Consider the following 18,448-nt stretch of genomic DNA (forward strand, 5'->3'; position numbering starts at 1 on the left):
GTTAGAGCTCAATTCCATAAAAGTGCCGATGGGAGGGGAAAATTCTGTGTGTGATTTACTGGCAATGCACACATTAAAGAACACAGACGCAGCCAGATCATTTTCATAATGGCCAGTGCAATCTACCAAGAGCAGTGCAAATTACCATTGACGGCACTATTTTAACGCCAAAAAACGGTTTGCGCTGGCGCAAGCTGTTAGTAAATTTGGCCCTTAATTTAACCAAGCTAAATAATTGCATCTACAGTTTAAACAAGTTCATCTTGTAGTTATCTATAAGTTAAACCATCAGGCACACTGTTTTTTGCATTTATGTTTCAAAACAATGTCAGTTGTTGTTGCAAAGACCTGCACATTTGATAGCTCAGCCAATCATCATATAGAGAAGGCGGGGTTCCACTTGAGACATAAATATATGATGGGACTAATGAATTATCAGATATTGTTTCCAATACAAACAGTATGATGGCCTTATAGATTTGCAGTGAAGCACTGCATTTGACTGGAACACGAAAAACAGTTTGGAGCCTTATGTCCAATGAAAATGTATCTTTACTTAATTTATTTAGAAATAAAGTGTTCAGGTATGCACCACTGACATGTATAGACATATTCATATAGAAAACTGATAGTTTATGTTATCTGAAGTAGTATGTTGTTTTTTGACTATAAAAACAACACAATATTACAGTGAAACATAAACCTACAACTTACTATAAATACCCATCTAACCCCTTTAAATTGTTCATGTTTTCCAAACATATTAAGCAGCACAACATTGATGATAATAAGAATGTTTCTTGAGCATCAAATCAGCATATTAGAATGATTTCTGAAGCATCATGTGACACTGAAGACTGGAGTAATGGCTGCTGAAAATTCAGCTTTAATCACAGAAATAAATTGCAATATAAAATATACTGAAAGAAAACAGTTCTTTTTAATTCTAATAATTCTTCACAATATTACTGTTTTTGCAGCCTTAGTTAAGACTTCTTTCAAAAACTCAAAATCTTACCAAACCCCAAAGTTTGATTGCAGTTTTACACATTTTTTTCATTCAGAAATACATCAAATTAAGGGAGTGAAGTGTGTCGCAAACAACAGTTCATGTTGACTTTTTAAACAATGGCTATTGGTTTGCTGCTAGAGAGTGAATAATAGAGGTGAGTTGAGATAAGGAACCTACACGGTCAGAAGGGGACAAAGAAAGAGTGATTGAGAGAAAGAAACAGGGATAATCCTGTGAGACTTCATCACCACATCACCGCACTGAACTACCCCCGCTCGTTCTCGGTTGATTTCTTCCATTCGTTCTCAGCTGCTAGCTTGAGAGGAGAGAGACTTGATGTGGTTACCTGGTTACCGCCAGGCCTCGTTTGCAGGGTCACTTCATTAATTCCTTTCCTGGTGAAATGGTGGCATGCGTTGGTGTGTGTTTATGTTTGTGTCGGCTCAACAAAGAGCGGTTCGCTCTCACGCTCCACCTGCCGCTGCCCTGTTATCGGATCCACCCACGTACACTCAGACGTTAGCGCACAGTGATGGCCAACTATAGGCCTTGATTTTACCGCTGTCATATTAGCACACCTAGTAAATCTAGACAAGAAATTAGCTACTTCTTGGTAAACATTGTCACTTCCCATTAGGACTGAAGAGCTGAGACTGCTTAAGAGAGGATGAGAACCAGAATGACAAGAATTGCTCCTGAAGTGTTATGTCATGCTGTGAGTGTGTGGGGCCTTCTTGTTATCAGATGTCTTATCAAACAGCAAATGAGCAAAATCTGTATCAGCACGTATGACATTGTTATTGATTATCTATCTATACACATCACATATACACACATACATGTGTTTGTATCTTATTTCTTATTATCTTATATTTGAATATATTTGTATTTTAAGAATATATATATATTTTTTTTTCTAGGCTTGATTGTGTTTATGGGGTGCAGTCTAACATGTGTTAACGCTTTGTTTTTTAAAAAACACATTATTTTTCACATAATTTACCTTTATTCCACTGTCCCTTCTCTGATAAAGGCACTGATCATTTCCTGCTTTTATGAAGCCCCTCCCTCAGAAATACTCAATTGGTTAGGTGCCCCAGTGTGTTGTGATTGGCTAAACCGCCTCTAGTGTGCGTCTAAACGTCCCGCCCCTCACCTCAGCAGCCATGTGCTCCGGTTGTATTGTAAACAATGGCGTCGTCTATATTTATTATCAATCTGAGCCCAATTGAGAAGCAGAGGATAAAAGTGAAATTGCAATCAACCACCCCTGTAAGGTGGGTAGCTAGGTGCACTGATTTGTAAATACACTTTATGAGGTTGCATTGTTTCATGGATTAAACATTGTACAATCAGCTCGTCACATTATTGGCCCGTGTGCTAGAAAGTAAAATTTGTCTTACTGTTTTATGTTTTTTAGTGCTATTTACATCAGATTTGGAAGTAAAAGTTTGTAAAGATTTTAAATTAAATTTAGGCTACTTAATTCAATATTATGTTGCAGAGTCAAGTAGATTTGACATAATTACATACCACTTTTTAACAAGTGTGAGGGGTGGATCTTCAAGACTTCCTTCACATAGAGGGTAGATGTAGCTGTACATTTCTTCATTTTTATTTCTTCATTTTGCATTTTACTGTAGAAAACTTTTTAAACTTATATTTTCACCCCTTTTATGTAATTTTGCTCTATATAAATATTGATTGCTTGCAGTTTCAGCCCTCAGATTCCAATCTGACAATCTATATGTATTTGACAAATGCATAATGATTATATATGGTCATCTTTGCCAGTGAACCCTTTCTGACTTTTTTCTGACGTGTCTTTATCACACAGATGGATCCAGTAATCAGCTCCAAGCAATCAAATATTCACAGTTTATCGTCTGCGCACAATGAGGACAAATGAAGTGTCCGCACAGCGCGAATCTGACATTATTCAGGACGAAGGGGAAAAGCGCAGTCTAGTCTTTCATATTAATGCAGCCCAGAGATCATATTTAGAGGTTTGGGAGGCGATGTAGATTCTTGACCTGGCCAGATCGATAGCGTACGCCCCAGAGAAATTCAGATGAAGCACACCGAACAGGGCCAAAGTATAAGAAACATCTCTGAAGCTCTCGTTTGTTCTTTAAAAGGAAGATCAATGTCCCCCCTGCCGCCACTCGGAGAATGCGCAGCGGGACACCGTGCTGGCAATGATACCCCTGTAAATATTTGATGAAGGGATTGAGGAGCGGTTATACAATATAGTTTGCGTCTGCTCGGCCTGTCAGTTTTGAAGTCTGTCTCTGGGCAGAGCTCCGTTTCAGGGCTAATGTTCATTTCACGCACTATCACTTTTTTTATTGCCCGACTGATGACTTCACGGCTAATCAATTATTCATGAGGCACTAATTAAAGGACAAAATAAAGTAACGTAATTAAGGGCAGTTCAATTAAACAAGAAGAGATCATTGCCTTGTAAGTCGGTGGTCAATAGAAGATGCCACCACCGCCAACTTTTTCCAAACCCGAAACACGGCATCTTTTTCCCCGAATATGCGGGAGTTGTTATTTTAAACCATATTTCTAATGTTCTCTAAACGATCCCTGCTGTCCCCCTCTGTGCTTCACAGATTCTGGCAAAAACGGCAGGTTTGGAGCTTGCCGTCTGGTTCTATACTTAGCCAGCCAGTGCCGACGCTCACGTACACACGCACACCTGGACAAGCGTCTGTCCGTCTCCCCGATTGGCACAGGTGCGCTGTTTTGATTGGCTGCGTGCTAATGGCTAATGTGTTCCCCGCTAATGCTGCTGTCACAGCTCCTCATGTCCAGCCCTCCCCACCTTCATCACCATCCTCATCCTCTCCCGGGCGCCGACCCAAAACATGCCCACCGCCATCATCTCGCCCGACACCCACCCTCTTTCCTATTCTAGTCACAGAGCTCCTACCTCCCTCTCCAACACTCGGCTTCATCATCCACATCATTATGGAGATTATCCCATGTCTTTTATTTAATGGTGGCTAATGTATCACCAATAAAGATGAATGAGGGGAGCTGTGGAGCTCTAATTGGAGGGACATGATGTCTGACTCTGAGCCGCTGATAATGTCGACACTGCCAAACAGTTTATGAGGCGCCATCACCAGTCTAAGTGTGTGTTTAGAGGTGGAGGGGGAGCAGACGCTTAGTTCAAGTGCTTATTGTTTGATAACTGCGTGTGAGAGTGCGTCGCGCAAAGCCGCGGTGTTATTTGATCTGTTTCATGAGTTTTGCGTGAGAGGTTTTGTTCGTGTGCTAAATTTCAAAATGACATGATTGTCTTCCATCAGCTCCTGGCATATTTTGCTTTACTTTTCCCTCTATGTGTTATTTTTTTATTTATAAGAACAATATTAAATGCACGGGAACAGGAAATGATGAGGACAACACTGTGAGCCACTACAAATAATCATTATCAGTCACTTTGACAAATTTTCTGTCATGCTCTAGTTTTATCCATCATAAAAAACTTTGTAATGTGATTTATTTTTAATCAGTTTCCTGGAAATCGAACCCATGACCTTTAGTATATGCTCTGCTATTATAGACTTTTTCCTTTTTGAAAGTGTAAAAATTACAATGCAGTTATGACTAAGCTGATTTGACACACAATATTCAGTGAATTATTCCACTGTACTTACATGAATCTCTTTCTAGTTTTTCTTCTCTGAATTCTCACATCTGGTCTGTTTTCAAGTGGTGCTCTTAAATGCGTTTCAACTTATAATGCTTAGGCCACATGCAAAGCTATTTTGAATCTTTTACATAAGTGTTCATGTTAAAGCAATAGTTTAAAAATTAATTTAATTGTCATTTCCTTACTCTCATGTCCTTCCAAATCTGTCTTCTGCAAAATACAAAAGACAATATTCTGAAAAAATGTCTTGATTTATACAATGAAAGTCAACATGTATGAACAAACTGTTGGAACCTTCTTCAGAATTCTTTTGTATTTTACAGAAAAAAGAAAGTCATCCAAGTTTGGAAGAGATGAAAATGGGTGACAGACTTCATTTTTGGGCAAACTATCGCTTCAAATAAAATTCCAGACCTGTTTGCTGGAAAGTTGCTCACAACAGCTTGGAATTTAGTTGCAAATTTCACATTGGATACATTCTGTCCTGAACTGGAGCCACTTGAATGCATCAGCCAGGGGATCTGGGTATACTTATTGGAGCGGTCTCTGAGTACAGGACAAGCCAACCATTGAGGGGCAGATTAGATTAAGAATAATCCTTTCGCTGCGTGCTGAGCCCATCTCTGCAAAGTACACTCACAGTGCATCAGTTACACTGCCCAGCAACACGTCACAGGCCCCAGTCCGGCCCAGAGGTCTTCAGCTCGAGCCATTCACTGAGAATGAGATGTTCTTTTACTGTTCGTATAGCTCATGACACAATCACGGTCATGTTGCATATGTGGCGTTTAGCAGAATAGATGGACAGAAAGTACATTCTGTCTGTTGGCCTCACGAATCCTGCAGTCTGTCCTCATCTCCGGTACCGTAAGCACACGTCTTATCCCTGGAGCAAACCTCATCTCTGCACTTTCAGCTGAGGACTCGATGGCAGATCTGACTCAAACAGTGACATAAAATGAAAGGAAATAAATGGAAAGAAAAAAGAAGAAAGGGCAAAGCATCCAAAGTTCTGCATCACTTACTTTTCAATTACGGCAGGCGAAGCAGAACGAATTGTTAGTGCCATTTATTGACTGTGCCTTTCTCGTTATTAAAGTACAAGTGAAGAAATCCGTCCTTTTGTATAACAACCTGCCTGTTTTACAATAACAAAATGTTTCTTCTCTGTCGGATAGCCTTTGTCATTTGGAGAGAAACAAGGAACAGAGAAAGGCAGGGATAGCAAAACAGCATGCAGACAGAAACACTGATACAGTCGGGTGTGATCCTGAAGAATACCTCTTCCCTCACAGCATTCAGCTGAGACCACTGGTGCAGAGCAAAAGTAATGGGTGAATGAATCGATTATGGTAATGATTGGCTGCCTGAAAGATTCTTCTTATGCCGTATAAGAGGGATATGAGGGATATTGAAAATGCATTAACGGAGATGCCGCAATGGATACCCAGAGATGGGAAACCACAGTGTGCTAGCAGGCAGGCCTGGGCCTTTTTCATCCTTGACTTGTGATCCTTACACTTATGTTGATGTTCCACATAATAGACCACATACAAAACACTGTGATGAATCTCCAGTGCAACTCAAAAAGCTGCAACAATGAGAGCATTCATCCCACAGTATTTCCATGTTGGGTCTGCTGGACTGAATCAAATTTCTTAGAATGGACATGGATCGGGTCTGTTTTGAAACATGCCATTAATAGCAAGTGGCAATTTAATATCTATTATAACATCCAACAACAATTGCTCCCACAAAGCAATTAATAAATAAATATTATGTTCAAATTGTATGGTTCAAAATACTATTAAATATGGTCAGTGTTATACTTATGTGACTAAACAGCTCAAAAGTGGTAACACATACACAACAGCTGATATTACACACAATTCTTGACTTTTATTGTCTATATATACTGTATATATATATATATGTATATATATATATATATATTTACTAAATGTTTTTAAGGTAAGTGGTTGCAATCAATTTATTTTAGCTTCAGTTAAATAAACAGATTTATTTGACTAACTTTCACCTAAATTTGTGTATTTAAATGTAGCTAAAATAAATTGTTTGCAACCACTTACCTTAAAAAAAATTAAGTATAATTTTTTTTCAGTGTATATATGTATATGTACTGTATATGTAGCCTATATGTGTGTGTAAATATATATATATATATATATATATATATATTATATACGATTAATCTAAAAATTTTAACGCGTTAATATTTTTTTAATGCAAATTAATCGTTTGATAAGGTTTGACCCGAACTTCTTGCCGTCATCGCAGCGCAGAAGGTAATCTATCATTGCCTGCGTCCCAGTGTTGCCAGGCTCGCGGTTTTCCCGCACAATTGGGCTGTTTTGAAAATACAGTTGCGGGAAAAATTACAGAGCCATGGGTTGGGTTTTTTTTTTGTGCTACTTTTATAATGTACCGTGGCCCCCCAAAGTGAATACACATGTGATTGCAGAAGGAAATTATAACAAACACTCGATGGTGGTTTTAAAGTGAGTTCTGAGTAAAAGTGCACTATTAATCTCATAAACTGTCTTATGTAGCATGATGCTAATGTTAGCTCTAATGCACCTGCAGAACAGGTCCAATTCTTCTTCATAATGCATTTTATCATAATACTTCATGTAAGGTCGCAAGAAAATGTTTTGTTGTATTTATTTAGAAATACTTTTGATAATAGTTGGGTAAATGTATACTGGGATTGAATCGATGTGGCTTGGTAAACGTTTTATTGCCAATATAAAGACCGATAATGGCTGAAAAAAACAAAAGAATTATAAGGATAATGTCTCATACCTGGCGAAGGTGTGAAAGGTTCTGTTTCCTTAAACTAGTTTGTCATGCATTTCTTTATTTCAACACATTTACAGGTAAATACTAGTATTTTAAATTTGCGATTAATCGTGATTAATCACAGTCCATGACTGTGATTAACGCGATTAAATGTGTTAATCGATTGACAGCACTAACATATATATATATATATATATATATATATATATATATATATATATGCACCTGTATATACATTACTGGCCAGAAGAAGTCTCTTCTGCTCTCCAAGTCTGCATTTATTTGATCCAAAGTACAGCAAAAAATTTGAAAAAAAATAAAATAATTAAAATTCTATTTAAAATAATTGTTTTCTATTTGAATATATTTTAAAATGTATTTAATTCCTGGGATTTCAAAGCTGAATTTTTAGCATCATTACTCCAGTCACACGATCCTTCAGAAATCATTCTAATAAACGTTTATTATTATTATTACTATTACTATTATTATCAATATTTATTAACAGTTTTTCAGGATTCTTTGATGCTTCAGCATTTATCTGAAATATAAAGCTTTTGTAACATTATACACTGTAGCCTCATGGACAGCGTGTCGACATGTAGCGCCATTACGCTTCAGGCGTTCCGTGTTCGAGTCCTGGCTCGCGGACCTTTCCCCATCCCATATCTAACTACTGTCCTATCAAATACAAGGCAAAAAACGCCAAAAATTTAATCTTGGGGCAGTCGTGGCCTAATTCCGAGTATGGGTCACCATACTTGGCCACACACCACTTCCCTTTCCCTATTGTAACATTATATTACACTACTGTAAATATATATATAATTATTATTGGATCTCCTTCAATGCTTTCAGAATCTTTACTTATTAAAATGATTTTTTTTCTGTATTTTAAAATATATATTTTTATATTAACATTTTAATGACAGTATATTTATTGAACAAAAATTATTTTATTTTACAAAATAAGCAGAAAATAGTACAAACTTTGCTAAAGTGATTGTTTTGAACAAGTATTAACTTAGACTTTTTTTTTTTTTTTAAAGCATTATTTTAGCTGAACTATTTGTATCAATACCGTGTGCCTTTTTCCCCGTGTGTGGGGTAAAAGGCCCCCCTTGCCACCTCATACATTTATAAGATTTTTAAACAAAATTTATTTTCACACAAAATCTGTTGTTCCATTAATGTTCAGTACAAACGTATATATTACTTTCTGCAATAAGCAATATGTATCTTTCTGCAATACATTATAGGCGCAGTGAATATCATTTTGCCTGAGCAATTTGCCACAACACAAAGGATTCTGGGTGACTGGAAGCACTACACTTTGATAAATTTACACTTATATAACAGTTCTAGTCATAAAATCTGATAAATTTAAACTCTAAATTAGACAAATTACTTGATTTTGGAAACCTGTTTGATACCAGTCATTACATTTTAACAATTTAACAGGCTTTTACAACAATAACAACAACAACGGATCTTTCATTTACATATTTGTATTATAATAATTTTGAAACTCCCTCTCGAGTTTAAATGTATCATATTTCAGAAATATGAATTATTATTATTATTCATTATAATGATGATATACTATCCTATTTTATACTATGACTGCAATGATTATTGACATTATTAATATTTTTCTATTACTATTTATTTATTTATTATAATTAAGGGAAAACGACATTTTAAACCCCGAAATAAACCTCTCGTCACATCTGTTTTGATTAGTACAGTCTGTGGCGACCAGGCTCTGCATTTCCTCAACTGATACGCACCAGCCAGACAGAAGCAGTCGATCGCAGAGGCCTCCCCCCTCTTTGTGTTTATATGTGGTTTTTTAATATCTTTTTTGAGGGAAACTGTCAAGCCTTATCCCAAAGAGCAGGGACCAAAGAGCAAAAATAATGTACGCTTTCGTGCGTTTCTTGGAGGACGATATGTGCTACGCGTTACCTGTGTCAGACGTGAAAGATTTCCAGCCTGTGCACAAAACAGATTTTGATGATCAGAAGGTGTATGTGGTGCTGAGGGGCGCAGGCCAGCCTGCCAAAGCACACATCCTCGCCCTGGCAGGTGAGTTCTGCTCTTCTCTTCTTATTAGCTATAATAATAACCTCCATAAATAACAGTAACACGCATGCTACGGTATATAAAAGCTTAACGGATCACCTGAAATGTCATGCAACTTTGATATAAATCATATTTTCTTATTTGCATGTGCATGAAACATTATCTGTGAAGCATTATATGATATTTATGGCGTAATACGAAAAGTTACCATACAAATTATCATTTTCATTTGACATGAGCTGCAAGAACATGCTTTAACACGCATGTATTAGCGTGTTAAGAGAAGATTAATGATATAACCTGAGTGTTTTGATGTGATAAATGGATGCAGACGGAGAGTATGTCATAGGTTTGATGTCTTCTTGATTGTAATGGTGTTTTCAGCTCATCGTGATTGCGGGGTTTGTGTTATAGAGAGATGTAATAGTGTATGTGCTTGACAAGCCCAGCAATCTGAATATAAACTAAAGGAAATGCGTGTCGAAAACGTCGTGAACGTATAAACGAAAGATAAGAGGGGTTTAAAGCAGAGAGAGGCTCAGGATGCTAAGCGATTGTTAGCATGCTGCTAACGCTTCCTTCATTTATCGGCGGTGCATAAGAGCTTAAACGCGAACAAAACCACTGTAACAATCTTTTTAAACTGATAAATATACGGAAAAGGAGATATGATAACCAAAAAAGTTATGAATTTGAACGGTTTGTTGTTTTTTAGCTCTAGCAGCTAGGTTGCTGTCATCACATTAGCTAGCCAGGTAAGGCTTATTTTATGTCGTTTTTATTTTGACGCCCTTCAGTTTGCTTGAAACCGTACGTCAGCATATTATACTAAAATTATAACTAGTGAGAGTATTATGTGTGGTTTAAATCAGTGCTGGTGGCACATCTGTTATCATGTGACACTTCCTGCTTCGGCTCAAGTTATAAAAACCTCCAACCACTTTCACTCCTGCTGCCACTCTTCAACCAGGTCTATTTAGATACATTACTAATCTACATGTGTGCCTCAGCCTGGTCTTACAACCCTGATCTCGTTAGGGACAGAAGTCTGGAGTTCAGTAAAGCTTTTAAATTAGTTACTTTAACTTAAGCAGTCTGCAATCTGTTGTGGCCGACCTTGAGGCTCATCTCTCATACCTGGCCAATGTAAAACTTTTAATGCATACAGTAGTTACCATTCAAGATCTTAGAATGATGATTGAGGGCATTTTCCACTTGACATAAGGTGTTAGGTAGGCACATTTTATATGGTCCGACTTCTCCAAGTGGCCTTGGGTACTTGACACTGCATCACGCGTTGACAGCTGTGACGACCCCACCTGTCAAAATCATATTGATGCTGCACTGTCAACGTCGCTTTGCAAAGTTAAACGCTCCATTAATAGTTTATTGCAACAATAGCAAGTCATCTGTGTCATTACAAGGTTACTGGGATGATTCTCCACCAAACTCATAAAATGTTTCTTTTGCTGATGTGTCCTTGTTTTAACCATATCATCATTCCAGAGCAAAGAGATTAAATATTTGCGTCTCTGACTTGTTTCCCCTCCTCCTTTTTTAGAAAGCATTGAGGAATTTGAACACAGTATTATGCAAAAGAAGATGAAAATACCCAAGATGTCGAACAGGAACACAGTGGAGAATCATTTTGGCGAGGAGAGAATGCCCCTTAGACATAAAAAGGTTGGTATATGGGTTTTTAAGAAAGATTTGGGAGACTGTAAGTCATTTGCAAGCTTGCTTTTACTGGTCTGAATTTGTAGATGGGGAACATGTGGACAGATCAGGAATGGCTCAACAGGGATTTTTCTACTGATATTAAGAGTGTATTTTATATTCCGCAAGCAAAACAAGACAAAATACTAAAACATGGTTTGACGCTTACGGAATTTGTCCTGACATTTAAAACGTTTCAAGCCTGTTTTGTTTAATCTGGCAGTTTTAGCTAGGTACCAAAAAAGGCCATGTTTCACTCATGGGCTTGTGTTTTTTTTTGTGCCAGGTCTTCTTAATTGTACAGTCCGTTAAGTTTACAACTCACTTTTGTGTGCTCTTGCAGTTCACACTCTAATTACTTAGTGTGTTTAATATAAACTGAGCTGGTTAGTTTTCATTTCACAAGACCGTATGAGCAGGTTCAGCGCAGAACTGATTTTTTGAGCTAGTTTAGGAGTGTTTTGGCCCATAAGCGATTTTTAAGTTATCAGTTTTATTTGTTTTAATTTTATACAATAAAATCAGTAGGTATTATTATCATGCGTATTGATACTATTTGATCATTATAGAGCAGTCCAGCTTTTCAAGTTCTACTTTATTCCAGTAGAGTTTTCTTCCAACCATGCTATAAAAGGAAAGTCACACTAGATGTTGTGTTCCTCCATTCATACCCATGTGAATGCAAGCATATGAGTAGGATTTTGTGTACTACTAAAGTTCAAGTTTGGTGAATTCTGCCCTACAAATTTGGATAGTAGAAACTGATTTGATCTAAACATCATAGTTTGACCTCATCACTTAACGTTAAAATTTTAAACCAGTGGGGAAAGTGGAGTAGATTACTTGTTATTTATAATATATAGTAATACATTTAAAAAGATATATACACGCACACAAAAAAAACCCTATGAGCTACAAGCGAGATGCTGTTTGGAGAGTCATGTGTCCATGCATTCATGTGACATCACATTGCTGTGGTGTTCATTTTCAGTGAACTGAAAAGATCAAGGAAATTGAGATTACTTATGAAATGAGCTCTTTAAAATATATCTGAACCTTTGTGAACTATACAATTCTCATTAGGTGTGTGAGTTAAAACTGGAGCAAGGTAGATAGATATCTGAAAAAATAAATAGTATATTATTATTTACTTGTATGCAATTTGCACTGGTCAAGATGCTGATTGTTGTGTTTCAGGTCCAGTCACAGGAACAGCAGCGGGCCTGTTCCAACTCCTCAAAGAGCCTAGCTGCTGTGGTGGCACGGCTGGAGAGAAACGCTGTCAACTCTTGCACTGAGGGAGAGGAGCTGGACAGACTCACAACAGAGGAAGAGGAAGAGCAGGACGAGGCCGTGGTGCCTCGCGTCCTGTACGAGGAGCTGGTGCATAGCTACAGGCAGCAGGAAGAGGAAATGAGACGCCTGCAGCAGGAACTGGAGCGCACGCGCAGGCAGCTTCTGCAGCAGGCCAAGAAGCTCAAGGAGTATGGCAGTCTGCTGACCGAAGTCAAGGAGCTGCGTGATTTCAATCGACGCCTACAGGACGTCCTGCTCATGAGGCTTGGCAGCGGTGAGAGTAGCACACACAGCACACTTGACAAACTAAAGGCCTGTTCACACCAAAGCTGATGCAATGAAACGGTATGCAAGTGTAAAACATTTACACCAAACTCATTGAACAGATCTTTTAAAATCTGATGCAGAATCGTAGAAATTCATTATTTTGATTAAAACCTAAACCTTAAAATTTATCTGTAATATAAATTTGTGCTTAAAAGGCCTTGACATGATTTTCTAATTAGTATCACTTTATATTGCAACTGCTTCAAACATGGCTCATCCAATCAGAATTTAATATCAGAATTATCCATTTTGCTTTAAAACCCAATTTTGCTTGTTAGCATTTTTTAAGGCTTCATAGAGCTTTTTTTTACTTAATACAAAAGCAGCAATGGCTAGTCAGCTTTAAGTAGGCAATAGTGAGTGACGTGTCCAGTTCAGTGAAGACGAGATCAAGGACTTACTACATGTTCTCACAGCAATTTAAACGTACTCTTGTGTAATTTTTAGGGCTGCCAGTCAATTAAAATGTTCATCATTTGATTAATTTGATAATTATTTAGCATAGCAAGTACTTAATTAATATTCTGCATATCAAGTAATTATGTCATGTAATTATGTTATTAATTAAATTAATCGCACACATAAATAAAGATAATTCACAGTCATTATATCATTGCGGCTGAAAACATTGAACAGACTTTACAAAAAGTGGCATTAAAAGTCAATATATTGTATTATATTGTCATTTTAGATTATTAAATATAAGTCTATCATCTTGCAGTCCACAGCAATCCATTTTGCAGTCTACAAAACATGTTCTTGATGTCCTTTTGCACTATATTTTGTAAAAAATGCAAGACTTTTACCATTGTTTATTTTTTTCATCATCTCTTTAATTAATTGTACTAAATTAGCATGTTAAATTGGCAGCCCTAATAATTTAACATTTTTAAATGTTATTACATTTTCCGCATAGTTCTGAGCTGCAGGGACTGATAACTCACTCAGATGAAGACTACAGTACAGGCTGCTTAAAGAGGACATAGTGTCCAGAGCGCTCAGGCCAGTATCCCGGCCAGCTGCTGCGCCTGTGTGTGTGTGTTTGGAGTGGGGGCAGACTGTGGTCTGGAGCGAGCTGGTGGAGCAGGCTGAAGATTAGACCGGCTGGGGTACTTTAGGGTCAGACGTGAAGTGCACTGACCGATATTAAAACTCAACAGATACGTTAGAGCTTAGTGCAGCCAGCCACCAAGCCAGCTTACTGAGCTAAAATGACCTGGTTGTCTTGAGGCACGAGAGAGCCATGTTTCAGGCAGCGCTCCAAAGGGAGCGGGCCAGGACTTACTGCGGCCACACTGGACTGAATTCAAAACTGTCATTAGAGAGCAGGGAACTTCTGCCGTCAACACTTTCTCAGGATTACACTCCGCTTTCTCCTGTTAAATTGTGCTTCACTGAATGGTGAGCAGGGTTTTGCTTTGCTTCATACAGAGCCGATGCATGACAATGGCACACAGACAATCAAAGCAGAGGTGGTGGAGCTGATCAGTGAACCACAGGAGGTGTGTCAAGAGGAAGCCAACACTAGCTCCACCCACTCCCACTCCCCATCCCCGAGAACCGTCTACACCTTCAATGATGGAAAAGTATGTAGTCCTGTGTGTGTCTTTTTCAAACATCCCAAAAATGCATGATGCCCAATCTTACTTTATTCTAGCCTTAATAGATTCACTACCATTGAAAAGTTGATAGTTGGTACTTTTTAAAATAAATTAATAATACTTTTTATTCACCAAAGATGCGTTAAGTTGATCAAAAGTGACTGTTACAATTTTTAAGAAATCTTACAAAAGATTTCTATTTCAGCTGTTCTTTTACATTAAAAATTCTGAAGAAATCATCATGCTATCACCATAAATATTAAGCAGCACAAGTGTTTTCAGCATCTTACTGAGCCCAAACCTTTGAACGGTAGTATATATATTATGTATAGCTACCTCCTCATTCTATATATTTATTAAATAACAGCATGTCAATTGTGATGAGACCTTCCAAAGTTATGGTCTTCGTTGATGTTTATTTAATAGATTCAAGCATTATTCATAGAAGAAAAGTGACTTGACTTCGGTCATTAGTTCAATGCAGAGAGTATTCCAGCTACTTGTTTAACTGTTGTATAAACAACGCAAATTCAGTGATTTTGCCGATGTTCCTTGTGTTAGCGCAATTCAGTGTTTCTTTTAATGTTTTGCAGTGGTGTTTGGTTTGTCTAATTGACTAGCGAAATCCCTTCTACAACCTTCCCCACGTCAGTCTCAAAGGGCCTTTTAACCAGAACGCTTGCTGTGATTTTGAGCCCTGTTAGCAGACATCGGGTCCGCATTTTGCGTTCCTCCGCCTGCCTCGCATGACAGGGGGGAATTTGTGTTACATGCTGAAAGGGTTCTCAGTTCAACCGTGAAGAACAAAAGCAAATTAGGCCCATACACATACGCACACATATTAATTATTTGTACCACAGGAATTGCCCTGAGTGATAGGTAGCCATAGAAAAGCAAGTCTCCTCTAAGTTAAGAGCAGTGAAAAGCTTGTCTGCTGGACCAGGGCCTAAAGCACATTAGTTGCATTGTGGAAAAGCCACTGGATCTGAGCCTGAAGACTGCTCAGGGTGACAAAGCAGAAGGCACATTACCTCAGCTGTTACTCGCCAGCTGCCCATCAATCCACCTGATGGCTTGTTGGGCCGTGTCCTCCACTGTGTGGCTTAAAAGTCAACACTCTGGTCTGGCATCTGTCAAAACACATTAATGTATTTAATGAACCCAGATACCTCACCACCACTGAATTTATGTGTGACGCGTCTCTCGTATGTGGTGATCAACACCAGGACCTGCACTGGACAGGGTTCCTACAGTCTTGGAAAATTTGTCAAAAAGTAAATTTTCTGGTTATGCTTTACTCTAAAATAATTCATCAGCTAATTATTTCTCCTGAGTAGAGTAAAACCTGGCTTGCAAACTCCTAGAAAGGTCATGGAAAATCATAATAGAGTAATAGAGATCATAAAAATTGCATTATATACTTATTAGTTTATTTATTCATTTATTTTATTGGAATCCTCTTCAAATATTGACAGGATTGGTTTATATTATTTGCTCCTTCCTCAAGCATCTGTCTGTCTGTCTGTCTGTCTGTCTGTCTGTCTGTCTATAGATAGATAGGTAGGTGCTCAGGGCAGTACTAAATAAAAACAACTATTTAATGATTTTGATCAAACATCTTTCAGGATCAGCAAAGTTTATGTAAACTTAGGAGCACAACTGTACAACATGTAACACAAACAGCTGTTAACAAGCTTAAATCTGAATCATTTCATCCTCCATAAACAGAGCTGTTTAATTCATTGTGAAAGGAATGCTACCATGTCTCAGACACACTTCGGGGAATAGACCACATGGCACTGAAGTGGCAGAATGTGAAAGCAAAATCTTGTCAGTGACAGTGTGTGTATGCTGCATATTTGAAGAAGAGTATGTCTCTTGCAGGTGCACTTGGGTGGAGGGATTTGGGTGGAGGAGGAGAAGTGGCACCAGCTACAACGGACGCAGGGAGACTCAAAATTCACCAAAAACCTGGCAGTGATGATCTGGGGCACAGAAACCCTGAAGAACCGCAGCGTGACTGGCGTCGCTACGAAGAAGAAGAAAGACGCCCTGCCCAAACCACCGCTCTCACCGAGCAAGCTCAAAATTGTTCGAGGTAAACACATTATTTTTTTAAAGTTTGGAGAATTGTTATTGTAGAACAAATTTTAGCTTTCAAAACCATTTCAATATCACAGAAACAACTATTATGATACTTAAAGCTTAATTTAAAGAAGTTAAACTTAAATATTTTTAATGTACTGGAAAAAAAAAACATCAAATTACAAGGATTTTTTTTTTCTTTGCTAATTTCTAGTCTAATATTTCATTCCAGAGTGTCTGTATGACCGTGTGTCTCAAGAAACAGCTGACAGTGCAGAGATCACCCAGCGATTATCCAAAGTGAACAAATACATCTGTGAAAAGATCATGGATATCAACAAATCTATTAAGAACGAGGAACGGCGAGAGTCCAAGCTTCTCATCCAGCAGACGGTGAAGATGGAGAACTTCCCCTACGACGGTCTGTAGGGGGCGCTAAAGTTGTCACCATAGTTCATTCTACTCCTCAAGGACTTCTGGTGGAGAAGGTGCACGTAATCACCGGCGCTGCCAATTGAGATTTCCACTGATGCCCTCCCAAGACCTCTCTGTCTTTTACTCTCGTAGACCCTGTTTTACAGCCTGTCTGACAGTTTTACCTCTCTCTGCGCTGCCTTAGCATGCTGGCGTGCATTCTGTGAGTGAATGGGGCGGGATTTTGTAAGCTTTGATGGGGGATCTCGGGGTGGGTCGGATATTATGCCTGATAGACAGGAGCGGTCCTTTAAATCGTGTGCGAGAAAAATGTGTTTGACACATCAGCTTGTGTTCTGTGTCAGAACATGTCCTAATGTACTAAAGAGGTTTCCCTTCAGGAGAAGCCTTCTTGTTTCAGGAGGATGTTTGCGAGGTGTCATAAATGCTGGCTTAGAGTCGGAGTCTTAAGGGTAGGTAGGTCACTTCACTTCAGGTAGGGACCATCTTCAAAAGGTACTTAACATAAAGAGTTGCACTTTTAAACAGGGTCGCACCCTGCGTCGTCTTAATGAACGATTGATTTAATTAATCAATCTAGGCCTAATTGCTCCTGTTAATTGCTTTCCTGAGATGACTACTGATGGTCTGTTGTTGTTCTTGATGGTTGTTAGGGGTGGAGAGGTCGCATGTAGTCAGTGGTGTTAAACAGTTATCATGAAAGATGGACTAGCAGCGTGTGTTTGGAGATAAGCCACAAAAAGGTGAACAAATCATTCTTAAAAGTTAAATTTAGACTTTTTACGGTCATCAGTAGACTTATGTTCGTTTTAGGCTGTATACTGCCTTCAAGTCCTGTTGGGAAATACCTGTGGTTTAAAAGTTGTTATTACGATGACGTTTTTTTAAGTCATTTACACTACTGTTCAAAAGTTTGGGGTCAGTAAGATTCTTGTTTTTAATGTTTTTGAAAGAGAAAACAGTGAAACAGTAAATTTCTGAAATAGTATTACAAATTTAAAATGAGTGTTTTTTGGGGTTTTTTTTAATACAGCTTAAATTGTCAATAATTCCTGTGATAGCAAAGCTGAATTTTCAGCATTACTCCAGTCTTCTGTGTCACATGATCCTTCAGAAATCATTCTAATATGATGATTTGGTGCTCAAGAAACAATTTTTACTGTTAACAATATTGGTAACAATTGTGGCACTTAATATGTTTGCGAAAACTGATACTTTTTTCAGGATTCACTGATGAATAGAAAGTTCACAATAATGACATTTATTTAAAATATAAGTCTTTTGAATGAAAGTATTCATTTCTTTAAAAAAAAAAAAAAATCTTATCAGCCTTTGAATAGCAGTGTACAAAACGAATGCGCTTGGGTAAAATTTTGGGCCTGAAGAATTCAAATCTGAAGAGAG

The 18,448-nt window shown here is 38.0% G+C and overlaps 2 protein-coding genes across 3 annotated transcripts in view; both read left to right on the forward strand.

The window, feature by feature from the left end:
- The window catches only part of LOC306848087 (cytosolic carboxypeptidase 6-like), a 330,953-nt gene that overhangs the window by 240,197 nt on the left and 72,308 nt on the right, over positions 1-18,448 (forward strand). The gene's annotated exons all lie outside the window — the stretch shown is intronic.
- On the forward strand, positions 9,256-18,349 carry LOC306848089 (BEN domain-containing protein 5-like). 2 transcript variants are annotated; one of them, XM_079382427.1, is made up of 6 exons: positions 9,256-9,587; positions 11,146-11,267; positions 12,498-12,870; positions 14,355-14,509; positions 16,409-16,622; positions 16,842-18,349. In XM_079382427.1, exons 1-6 carry the CDS (start codon positions 9,419-9,421, stop codon positions 17,036-17,038), a joined length of 1,230 nt encoding a protein of 409 aa, XP_079238553.1. In that variant the 5' UTR covers positions 9,256-9,418; the 3' UTR covers positions 17,039-18,349. The 2 variants fall into 2 exon arrangements, with proteins under 2 accessions (XP_079238553.1, XP_079238554.1); XM_079382428.1 differs by lacking the exon at positions 9,256-9,587 and adding an exon at positions 9,889-9,922.

Source organism: Barbus barbus (genome assembly GCF_936440315.1).
Source record: "Barbus barbus genome assembly, chromosome: 28".
Classification (NCBI taxonomy): domain Eukaryota; kingdom Metazoa; phylum Chordata; class Actinopteri; order Cypriniformes; family Cyprinidae; genus Barbus; species Barbus barbus.